Source organism: Ambystoma mexicanum, chromosome 1q (assembly GCF_040938575.1).
Source record: "Ambystoma mexicanum isolate Mex_15411 chromosome 1q, UKY_AmexF1_1, whole genome shotgun sequence".
In the NCBI taxonomy this organism is placed as follows: domain Eukaryota; kingdom Metazoa; phylum Chordata; class Amphibia; order Caudata; family Ambystomatidae; genus Ambystoma; species Ambystoma mexicanum.
The window spans coordinates 620307252-620319924 of NC_090922.1; the positions used below are offsets into that span (position 1 = coordinate 620307252).

The window sequence follows — 12673 nt, forward strand, 5'->3', positions numbered from 1 at the left end:
GTGAAAAGGAAACAACCAGAGTTGTGCGGAGAGGATAAATGAAGAGAAACCACAGAGACGGTGGGGGAAAAGCCTAGAGAGAGTTCAAGAAAAGTGAAAAGAGAAAGACTAAAGTCCTGCTCAAGTTGCATAAAGAAGAACAGTGTAGAGAGAGAAAGGAATAGGTTTTATGGACATTAAAGAAAGATAGAACTTACCTTGAACATTCCGGAGTGAGAATCCAGAAACAGCATACCGGAGAGTTCATCTTGAAGATGTATCCTTTACCTGAAATATATAAGAAGGAAAATAAAGTATTAATAAAGAATTGGGTTCTCTTTTCAACCCAAACAAACTACTCACTGTCTCAGATATTTATTTAATATAACAATTCGTTCTTTACATTTGGTGTCAGAAGTGGGATTCTGAGAACGCCATGGAGGACCTTATCAAGACATTGACTGAGGGACAACAACTACTTCAGCAAGCCTTACAAATGCAGAACCAACAAGCTCAAGCTGACAGACTAGCCTTTCAGCAGGCGTTACAGATGCAGCAGGCCCAGCTTCTTGAAGTTACGAATGTCAGAAACAACCCTCAAGTTCCCACCTCAGTTTTGCAAAAATACTCGGCTGGTGAGGACTCAGCTCATTTTTTTGTAAATGTCCGAAAGGGTGGCTCGGAATACACAGTGGCCTGCCGAGAGATGGTGTCATTACATTGCACCATTGATGACCGGTGAAATGCAGTGTGCATACCAAGCCGCGAATCCCACTGGCGATACCAATTACGGTGACATGAAGAAAGTTGGAACGAATGGGACACGATGAGGAGACGTATCGAATTAAGTTCAGAGATGTCAAGTTACTCGGAGAAGAGACACCAAGGCAGTTGTTTTACCGAGTCAAAGAATTAGCTGTGAAGTGGTTGCCTACTCTGTCTTCCTCTGCGGAAATAGCCGAAAGTGATCCTAGAACAGTTTATTAAAGCTCTACCCAGTCCCGTCCAAAGATGGGTTAGACAACACCATCGCCTGACGCTGTCTGAAGAGGTGGATGTGGCCTCCGCTTATCAGAAGGCAGGACATGGGAAAACATTGTACTATGCAACAATTTCTAAACCTCATGCCTCTTTGAATAAAGCCATGTCACAACCAAAGTGGCCACATTCAATGTTGAGAAAACCTGAAGGAGAAATTATACGCTCCAGGCCTAATAGTGAAGGTCCTATCAACTATCGTCAGACTCTGACAGCTATTCGAGGACCCCAGTGTTTCGATTGCGGGGAATGGGGCCACCTTGCCAGGTTCTGCCCGAAGAAACCAAAGACGGAGCCAATGGATGTTGGTGTTCTTGAATCTGTGAAGGAAAGTGAAACCTATGAGCAGATACCAGGAGGGCAGCCACAATACCTGTATACATGTGAAGTGGAGGTAGATGGAAAACCCACCACCACCTTGGTCGATTCGGGAATTCCAAAGTCCGCTGTGACATCGGAGCTGGTAGGTGAAAATTATTGCTCATCTGGGGAAATACCTATCCGATGTGTACACAGGGACGTAAAGGCCTACCCTTCAAAGAAGGTTCAAATAAAGTTGGCAGGGGAAACTATGAACGTGAGGGTGGCCATATTACCCGTTTTACCCAAACCCTTACTGATTGGGTCTGATATACCAAAGTTTTCCAAGTTAGTCCACGAAATTGAGAAGAGCAGGTTGGAAATGGCCCCTTTTCATGAAGAGGAAATACTTTCCCCACCTCTTAAGATACAAAATAGTAAAAAGATAAAAAGAATGCTAAAAAAAGAAGTGGAAAACCAAAAATGCTTGCCCTATCGCAGTTGACTGGAGATTAGATGAGGACTGGGATAGTTTTAGATCAGCTCAGAATCTAGACCCATTATTACAATATGCCAGAGGGCGGGCATTTGAAGACCCACCAGGGCAAGGTCCCCACTTTGTAAAAGAAAATGGATTGTTGTATCGAGTCACCAAATCCAGGAATGGAGAAGAACTGAAGCAATTGTTAATTCCTAAGAAATTCGACAATACTGTTTTAGAAATCGGCCATATACAAGTTGGAGAGGGTCATCTAGGATCGGAAAAGACTACTAAAAATATCCTTGATAGGTTCTATTGGCCAGGAGTGTACAATCAAGTGATACAATTTTGTCAATCCTGTGAGGAGTGCCAAAAGAAGAATAGAGCCAATGTGAAGAAGGCACCACTACATCCGTTGCCAATTGTTTTAGAGCCCTTCAGCCGAATAGGGATCGATATCATAGGACCCATGGAACCAACAAGGAGAGGCCATAAATATGTCCTGGTGGTAGTGGATTATGCGACCAGATATACAGAGGCCTTTCCTTTAAAGAGCACAAACACTCAGCAGATCTGTGATGTGCTGATTCCCTTTATTGGAAGAGTCAAAATACCTCGTGAGATTGTTACCGACCGTGGTTCAAACTTCATGTCCAATATCCTTAAGGAAGTCTGTGAAACGCTAAAAATTGAACACCTAAAGACAGCAGTTTACCACCCACAAACGCATGGTTTAGTAGAACGCTACAATCAAACCATCATGCAAATGTTAAAGAAAACTACCAATCCTGAAAATAAAGACTGGGATAGAATCTTGCCATGGATATTAATGACTTTAAGGAACACTCCTCAGTCATCAACAGGCTTTTCACCATTTGAGTTACTGTTCGGAAGACCGGTTCGGACTCTGCTAGACATACTGAAGGAAAATTGGGAGGAGCAGCCAGAGCGTGAAATAACCCTCGCAGAGTATGCGTCTCAGCTACAGGAAAGAATTGAGAAATTACAGGCGGTAGCTAGAGATAATTTTCTGCAAGCTCAAATAACCCAGGAGAGGTATTACAATCAGAAGACACAATTACGAACTTTCAAAGTGGGAGAACAAGTGTTAGTGCTATTACCCACGTCGGAAAACAAAATGCTGGCAACTTGGAAGGGACCGTATGAAATACAAGAGGTTCTAGGCCCTTTAACTTATAAAGTGAAACAGCCTGGGAGAAGAATACCATATCAAACGTATCATGTAAACCTGCTGAAGAAATGGACCCCTACAGTTCAATCCGTTGCCATGATAAGTTTAGATGTGCCACCAGAAGAGCATTTTCCAAAGTTCAAGGAGAGAGTAGGGTTAGAGGGCCTGAAAATTAACCCAGAGTTAACATTCATCCAGAAAAATGAGTTGGCTCACTTGTTACAAACGTTTTCGGAAATATTCATCTCTCTGCCAGGGAAGCCTAAGCTAACTCACCATCGGATTGTTACCAAACCCGAGAGTATAATAAGACTTGGACCATATCGAATACCAGAAGCGAAGATAAAGGCCTTCAAACAAGAGGTTCAGGAGATGTTAGATATGGGAATTATTGAGCCATCCCATAGCGAATGGAGCTCACCTGTTCTCCTAGTCCCGAAACCAGATGGCAGTGTGAGGTTCTGCATGTTCTTCCGAAAGTTGAATGAAATATCTAAATTTGACGCTTACCCTATGCCAAGGATCGAAGATTTATTAAATAAACTAGGGAAAGCTAAGTTCCTGACTACCACTGATTTGACCAAAGGTTACTGGCAAATCCCATTATTACCTGCAGATAAGGAGAAACCCGCGTTTGCCACCCCTACCGGGTTGTATCAGTTCACAGTATTACCCTTTGGTTTACATGGGGCTCCAGCGACGTTCCAAAGATTAATGAATTACGTCATAAGGGGACATGAACAATATGTCAGAGCTTACCTTGATGACATCATAATTTACAGTCGGACCTGGTCGGAACATCTGCAGCATTTAAAGAATATATTCAAGACGTTAAGACAAGCTGGTTTGCACATAAATCCTAAGAAAACCCACGTTGCCACCTTTCGCACTAAATATCTAGGGTACTATGTGGGCCAAGGACTAATCAGACCACAGGAAGAGAAGGTAAAAGCTATTAAGCAGTTGAAGTTCCCGGAGTCTCCAAAGCAAGTCAGAGCATTTTGAGGATTTGTTGGTTATTATAGAAGGTATATACCTCATTTTTCTACGTTGGCCGCTCCACTAACAAATTTGCTCAAGAAAACCTTGCTAACAAACGAGTGGCAAACCAACGAGACTCTACAAGCTGTCAATGAACTAAAAGAGGCGCTAACCACTAAGGCTGTTCTACATTGTCCGACTTTTGAAGCCCCATTCTTCTTTCAGACAGATGCCTCAGGTACCGGCATTGGGGCAGTGTTGTTCCAGAATCAAGGAGAGGAGGAGAGGCCCATACTGTTTATAAATCGGAAGTTGTTACCACATGAGTTGAGTTATCCAACAATAGAAAAAGAGTGCTTAGCAGTCAAGTTTGCCATTGATGCTCTACGGTATTATCTGCTTGGGAGAGAGTTTACATTAATAACGGATCTCGCTCCCTTAGTATGGCTTGCTCGTAACAAAGACTCCAACCAAAGAATACTCAGGTGGTTCCTTTCCCTCTAGCCCTTCTCTTTTAAAACCATCCATAAACCTGGGAGGTTACTAACACAAGCTGACTATTTGTCCAGAGCTGAAACCCTTCCCGACCGTAAGGGCTTAGTAAAGGGGGTGTGACAATGTGAATGCATGGCTTATAGGGTTGAAAATGTCGAGGTATAAATCCAGGAAGTCCTACATGTATGGACTTTCCTCTAATGTTTTCTGTCTCTGCTTATGGTTGCCAGGAGACGAGAGACGAAACGGAGAGCGAGGAGAGCCGTTACAGCTGGGCTTATTGACATGAAGGAGAGACTGAAGGTGTTGCAGTAAAAGTTGCGCCGTTGCGCGAAAATGAGTTTTGTTTGATTAATTCACAAGCGATCGTTGTCGCTTCCCACTGAGAGGAGATTGCCTCTTCTAAACTGTATTTGGGCTGAGTTCGAGTGAAGACGTGGGCGATCGTAATCGCTTCATCTTGAAGAGTAGCTGACGCGGTCGGAAACCGTGAACTGCTGAGAGGCTCTGAAGCAGGGATAAAACAGAGAAGCCCGACGGAGGCACGGAAATGGAAGCCGTGAGTAAAAGTGTTGTTGTGCTATCGGAGGTGCCCCATTTAATCCCTGTGTGTTTGAAACGATATGAAGCCGACGAATGAAAGAAGCGTTTAACATTGTGTAACGTCCCTCAGTTCGTCTTGACGCGGAAGAGGACCGTTTGTTCAGCCATTAGCCGCCACATGAAATTAGAGGCGGATGATTGTTAAAGACTCCAGGGTCTAAGAGCCCATGTGCTTTACTGTCGGTGAAGAGCCAAACGAATAGTAAAGGAAGGGGAGGGGCCTAAGAACAACGTGGGACCTGATCCGACAAGAGGCAACAAATAAAGAACTCTGGAAGTGAAAGGGTTAGGAAATATAAACAGAATAAGTGAAAGTTTCAGGTCCATCGGCAATTGTAAAGAGAAGGACACGTTTTGCTATAAGATGTATACTCTACCAATAAGCATACTACTTGAACTTTAATGATTCTGCTCTGAATATACTCCCGCACTAGAAAAGCTCACTGGAAGCAACGGCAGCTGTTCAAGCAAGCAACATGGATAATAGAGACATACTGTGAAAAGGAAACAACCAGAGTTGTGCGGAGAGGATAAATAAAGAGAAACCACAGAGACGGGGGGAAAAGCCTAGAGAGAGTTCAAGAAAAGAGAAAGACTAAAGTCCTGCTCAAGTTGCATAAAGAAGAAAAGTGTAGAGAGAGAAAGGAATAGGTTTTATGGACATTAAAGAAAGATGGAACTTACCATGAACATTCCGGAGTGAGAATCGAGAAACAGCATACCGGAGAGTTCATCTTGAAGACGTATCCTTTACCTGAAATATATAAGAAGGAAAATAAAGTGTTAATAAAGAATTGGGTTCTCTTTTCAACCCAAACAAACTACTCACTGTCTCAGATATTTATTTAATATAACAACTCGTTCTTTACAGGGAGGAGAAAGGATGCAGCTTTAGAAGTTAGATATATTGAGATGTACCCCAGAAGAACCTCTGTTGTTTGAGTAATAGAAATGGATGATCGTCCTTGCAAAGACTGCCAGGTCAAGAAAGGCTTGTAGGAGATAGATTGAGTACTGTTTGGAGGGTGGGGCATTCAAGCTTTAGGGCTAATAGAAATGAGCAGGCGTGCCTAAGCATGCCTTGGTTATTAGCAATGGTACAGCTAGGGTAATTGTTTCCTATGATGGGTCTAATTGAGAAAGTGTGAAGGGTTTGCAGTGAGACCCCAGTTTGTAAGGTAGAATATGTTTCGGTAGATGGGTGTACCTGGGAAGTCCCCAGGTCATGGCAGTATGAGTAGATCTCCTTTTCTGCTCCACGATTCTTTTCTCTTTTCAATGTCTAACAGCAAGTTCTGCTTGTTCTGTAAGGTCTGCTTGTTCTCATCACTGATGATCACAACCAAAGAACTGATGTTACTTTTTTAAAGACTATGTGATATTCTAGGACTTGTGCTATTGTATCTGCTCCAGAATACAGTCCCCCTATCAAAGCTTACAAATCTTAAACCCACATCCCTCCTCTGGGATCGGGTTAGGGTCCACTAGAGTCAATTAGGCCTTCACCTCCTCATGTTTTTGTATCATAGTGATGGTAACCTAAGCAAATCAAGCCTGCATTGATTTATAACGGCTTTTGAACTCTGGATGGATGGATGGATGGATGTATCTGTTTGGAATTTATAAAGCGTACCTAGCTGTGAAGCAACAGGACATTTTACAAAGGCGATGTGCTCAGGAGATTACAGATAAGGGTGCCGGGTAGCAGAAGATATGAGGATGGTAAACTCTGAGGGAAATTAAAAAATGTATTTTTGCCATGGTAGGGAAGCATACATCACTGCTTACAGATGCTACTCTCGTGGCCTGCACTTTTATTTTCTATGTGATATTTTACAGTATAAGGAGGCATGGGGGTATACTTGTAGTGTGACTGTAAATCACTTTTAGATGATACATGAAAGATACCACAGGTGGCGAGTATGTGCAGTTTCCTGGGACTTGCATCCCTTGCAGTGAGCAGTAATCATTGTAGCTACCCCATTTCTGCTAGTCACCCCCCTTTCCCTCCACCTCTCATGGCCAGTTTTCACTTGATTTGTTACAAGCTTTTGCTTCTTTTCCCATGTTTCAACACATATGATACATGTTCAGTTGTGAGTCAGCATGCCACCTTAAAGCCTATGATGCCTCATGGATAGCTGCTCAGTCCAAGCCTTGGCACATCATTGGGTAAAACTGAAAGGTGGTTATTTTATCTTCCCCCTCATGTCACTGCCATTTTAGTTCTGCAGAGTCTGAAGAGTTGGCAGTGCATCTCTATCCTGGAGCTGTGACGATCCAAGGTGTTCTCAGGAGGAAAACCTTGCTGAAAGAAGGCAAAAAGCCCACGGTATGTAGAGCAACTATCCTGTTGACTGGCATGAATTGGTCGACCTAAGTGGTGAAATGGGGGAGAAGATATGCCTTCTGTCCATTCAATTCCTGCACCCTCTTCTGGGTCCTAGCTGGAAGTGAGAGTGGATTTCACTTTGTGACTTTGTCTCGACATATACCTACAGGTGTTGCATTTTTAAAATTGTATCTTCAGCACTGTAATTAAACACTATTACTTTTATTTTATTTTTTACAGAAGATGTTATTGATATTTTGTGATAAGAAAAAACACTGAAACATAAAAATCACTGATTGCGCCTCCCTCTGGGCCGGCCTAGATTATCAAGTTTGCGCAATACACCCAAATATGCTGTTGAAGGGGTATGCCGCACACAGCACTAGGAGAAATATATAAATATGTATTTTAATGCAATATACAGCACACATTCTGAGAAAAATTGGCTAAAAAGCCAGTGTGTTTGCAATGGTTTTGTAGGGTAACACTAATCCAATACATGCAAGTCACTAACAGTGCACAGGAACATTAATGCTTTGCTATTAAAAATGCCATGCCATGCCACAATGAAAACATGTCCAACTCACTGCACAATGTAGACCAGTGTAGACCTGTAATGACATTACGGTAAAGCATGCCAGGCCACATTTAGACATACCTAGACTGGTTGCACCAAAATACCAGTCAAAGCAATAACACTTACCAAGAAGAAAACACACATTCAAGCTTGCGTCTCTGTGGCCTCTAACAACACTGCCAAACTCTTTAAAATATGCAAGTAACTGGTCAATCCTGTTGCGGTCTTTACCTCTCCTGTTCCCTCCCAGGCCCTCTGTATGGCTCTGTTCTCTCACTTCTCCGCTAAGACTCGGGACATCCTGTCCTCCCATCTCCTCTTCCTCTCCCTCTCCCCTTAAGCACTCCCTTGTGCACCCACTCCTCAAGAACCTGTCTGCCTTTTCTGCCTGCCCGGTAAACGATCGCCCAATCTCCATTACGCCTTTCCTGGGCAAACTGTTGGAAAAAACTGGCCATCTCCCAGCTTACTCTTCACACTGAATCTGTTGGTTATTTCCATGACCATCCGTCTGGCTTCAGATCTGCCAGAGGCATGGAAACCTTTCTCTTGAACACCCCTGAAGATCTGCTCTCTAACCTTGATCTTAGCATTCCTTCTGTCCTCATCCTCCTTGATATTTCCTCTGCTTTTGACACATTCAACCACGCCATCCTGATCAATCGACTCCCTGAGAACCTGGGCATCACAGATCGGTCCTTGAGTGGCTGACCTCCTTCCTCTTGGACCGCCCCTCCCAGTTGCAACTTGGTCCCTTTATCTCTACCACATCTCTCTATACCTGTGGTGTTCCCCAGTGCTCCATCCTCTCACCCTGGTATTTCAACCTCTCCTTGGCCACTTTTGCCTACCTTAAATCTACCTTCTCCTCTTATGCGGATGACACTCAGCTTTCCTTCAGGCTCCCCTCAGACTCCTCTCCCCTCTCTCATTCCTGACTGTCTATCCGCGATTAATGCCAGTAAAATGGTGATCCTTCTCATTGGTACCACTGTCCCTGCTTTCCCTCTCGCACCCTGGCTGCCCACCTTGGGCCCTCTTACTTCGCCTTCCTGCTAGGCAAAAAACATTGCATCTTTGACTCCACTCTCTCTTTCTCTCCTCACATTTCGGATGTCGCAAAGAACTCCCACTACCAGCTGCTCCTCCTCAAACGGACTCTTCCTTTTCTCACTTTCACCCAGAAGCTCACTGTCTCCAGAGCCCTGGTTCTCTCTAGGCTGCTCTACTGCAACAGCCTTTCACAACCTGCCTTACTCTACTCTTAGCCCTCTGCAACTAATCCAGAACAGGACTGCAAGACTTATCCTTGGCCTCAAGCACAGGGATCGTATCTCTCCTGCCCTGAAATCTCTCGACTGGCTCCCGGTTGCTGCAAGGATCAAGTTCAAGAACCTTTGCATTGTACCACAAAGCTTTCAAGCTTTCTCAAGCCCTTCACTCAGCTACCTCCAACTCTCTAAGGGTTAGACGCTTCTCCAGGCAGAGAGTGTGGTGGGGGGTAGATCTCGCTCCTCAGCTGGTGCCTCCCTCGGGAAAGGCCTCCCTGCCCGTCTGAAATTTGAGCCGGATCACCTGAAGATCAGGAAGCAGTTCAAAACATTCCTCTTCTTTTCCGCTTTCTCTCTCTCCCTCCCCTGCTGGCCTACCTGACCTACCTGCCTGCTGTACCGACTGGTTACTTGTCTACCCTCAGAGTCTCACCGAGTCCAGACTCTTTCTTGATCAGTCACCCCTGCACTGCCTCTGGGCATGCCACGCACTTAGGGGCTGTAACTGTAACCCTACAGTCCCTTGTTCCCCTTGCACTAACCAGAGCCGCGCTGTCCTGGTTGCACTTACTCTGGGCATTGCTGCCCTATTTTTCCCTGCCCTCTCCCTTGCACTTCCCCCCTCCCTTTCCCTTTGCACTTCTCGTTCTCGCACCTGCAGGATATGAATGACACAAGGCCTAGTAAGATCGTTTGTCTTGTCCTCCCTCTATCTTCCCTCCCTTATCTTGTCGCGCCTAGTAACACTTGTGTACAGGCACGTTATAAATAACTTGTATCATATCTTTTCATCACACATGCCCCGAAAAATATACAATGCTGCAGTAAGAAACGGCTCGTCTGGCACCACCCAAATGCCAGTCTAGCCAGGTAATTACTCTTAGCAAGACTGCTTTATCAGAAATGCCCAGTTATAAAATAAGTCATACCAAACTGAGGGCACTAATACCACATATCATGCCTGCTTAGCCTGGACATGGACAACCATTATGATGTCGCACAATCCGCCCTCCCACACACACACATCCCCTCTCATTCCCACCCCAACCTCCAAAATCAGCTCCTTGGCCCAGAATTACCTCCATGTCCCTCTTCCTTGTCCCAGAGCTTACGTATGAGGCTCCTTGCCTCACAGGTAAGTACTGGGATGAGGAAGAGTTGGACTAGGAGTAATGAAGATTCCAAATCGGGCATTACCTCCATGTGCCTCATACACACGTACTGGGACGAGGAAGAATAGAATAGGGCTAGCAGTAATGAAGATTACCAATAAGTAATCAAGGTATTACAAACTAGTAGTGGTGCAACACCATTGAGTTGACTGGGATTCAGAGCAGTTGCCGGACAGAACAGGACACATATATCAAACGGCACCTGGGTTTCGCTGTTAACAAGAGCCTAGCAATTACTAACATAAAGAATTTCACTGTTAGAACCAGCAATCAAATGCCACATTTTTTAGGCAATTGAAATTGTGATGTGTGTTTAGTACTTGCATGCCAGGGGAGTGATTGGAAGGGTAGAGAGGGAACGGGAGACCACTCAATTCTCACAGCAGTCCATACATGGGAGCTTTCAACCTTAAAGGGGAGAGTTAACTACTTGTAACATTGAAGCTGCACTAGAATAGTCTTATTAAAATGTGTAAAGAAATTAGATGCCCCCACACAAATAAGTGTGCCCGTACCCCACTGCCTGTGAAGTTAGTGCCTCTCCCAACATTTGAAGGGTTAGCCCCCCCCCCGAAATGTTGGTTTTGTTGCACCCCTGAACGCAAGCGCACGCACAATTCACCATATATACACATGTACACCCAGCCATCCATACATTTAAGTGTGTACCCCATTTGGGGGTATCCTTCGGGACCCTGTTACGCCAGTGTTGACAATTTCGCCACCCTATCCCCTTTTTTAGCCTATGGTGTCCCATCTCCCCTCACTCCACCGATCCTGTTAGGTCATTGATATCCCCCAGCCTGACCCGTACATGCACTTATAGTTCTATTCTGTGTGATCCAGCTTAGGTGAACACTCAGCTCTGCCAGGATAACACACTACTAACCTTTAACACATCATGATAGTTCAGCTCTAGCTACCACACACGGCTCCACCAGTGTAAATCCATCTGACCAGCAGCACCACCTGCAAATCATATGTGCCAACCTATACATGTCCTAGCATAGCTCAACAAACCTGGCCTGCAGCAACATTTGTTATTTCTACACTGGTGCAGCCCGCGCCTGTTTTGAGCTCACACTGCATTTCCTTGCATTTGTGTGCATGTAGAATCTCGTCTTTAAAATTTGCTGGTGTAGTAGTCCATTATCCTTCCATAGTCTGATTGTTTTTCTTAGTCATTCACTGAAGCAACACTGTAAATGGTTGTAGCCTGATTAACTTTCTTTATGTGCAGGTAGCTTCTTGGACCAAGTACTGGGCAGCTTTGTGTGGCACACAACTATTCTACTACACTGCAAAGTCTCTAAAAGCTACTGAGAGGAAACATGTAAGTACTTTGGCACTACTCTTTCCCTCCCCTACCATGCTCTTGTTCACTTTTACTAATGTTGAATGCAGTTTTTCATGCTTTCATTTCATCATTTTCATCCCTCATACCTTCTCTGAAGCCACTACTGTTGTGCCTTCCGGAGACAGCTAATTGCAAACTCCAGATCAAGTCCATGAGGAACACCTGCTTTTTGTAATCTCTTATAGCTTCTCAAGGGAAAGTTCAGTGGCTACATGCCAGATCCTTTGCTTTGTAAAGGGTGCTGCTACCTGAGTTTTTTTCTCTATAGGACAAGTGGTCGTTCATCGGTATCATGTCCTGTCTGAGTGTATAATGTTTGGATAGGGAGATAAACTGAGCACAAACTTAAAATGAGGAATATATGTGAATGTTTGGTTAGTCTTTAACAAAAAAGGTAATATGTAGTTTGATCTCCAAAATGTTCTTGTTTCACGTCAGTGCATTGCACAGCATACTTTTGTTTATAATATATGGCATGCTAATATATTTAATTTAACAAATGAAGCAACATAATGAACAAGGTAAGTAAATGCTCTTTACAGTCCACACACAGTAATGTACTAGGCTGCTAGGCCAGAAGTCTACCCTGATCCTTGATTTCCCTCCAGAGTTAGACATTTTGCAAAATTCTACATGCTTTCAAGGAAAGTCGCAGGTACGGAGCAAAAGAATTTCAAGGGGTGCTTCTCTCGGTCATGTCACCACTCCTACTTAAGTGTTGTAGCAGATGAGAGACCGCTGGTATCAACTAATCACTGCCAGTTTGTGTGTGATTTAAAAAGAAAACAAATCTTTTAGGCTCTGAAGCCTTTTTCTGTGAGCAAATAGTCTTCTCAGATTCATAAGCTATGTCTTTACAAAAATACATATAAACTGGTTGGCCAGTCCCAATTCT

At 44.1% G+C, this 12673-nt stretch overlaps 1 protein-coding gene across 7 annotated transcripts in view; it reads left to right on the forward strand.

Annotated features, from left to right (window-relative positions):
- Positions 1 to 12673, forward strand: part of RALGPS2 (Ral GEF with PH domain and SH3 binding motif 2) — a 2782724-nt gene that overhangs the window by 2645713 nt on the left and 124338 nt on the right. For all 7 annotated transcript variants that reach the window (XM_069641167.1, XM_069641168.1, XM_069641166.1 and 4 more), the window contains 2 exons: positions 7296 to 7401; positions 11662 to 11754. In XM_069641167.1, the coding sequence (XP_069497268.1) occupies positions 7296 to 7401; positions 11662 to 11754 (199 nt within the window). The remainder of the gene's footprint in view (positions 1 to 7295; positions 7402 to 11661; positions 11755 to 12673) is intronic.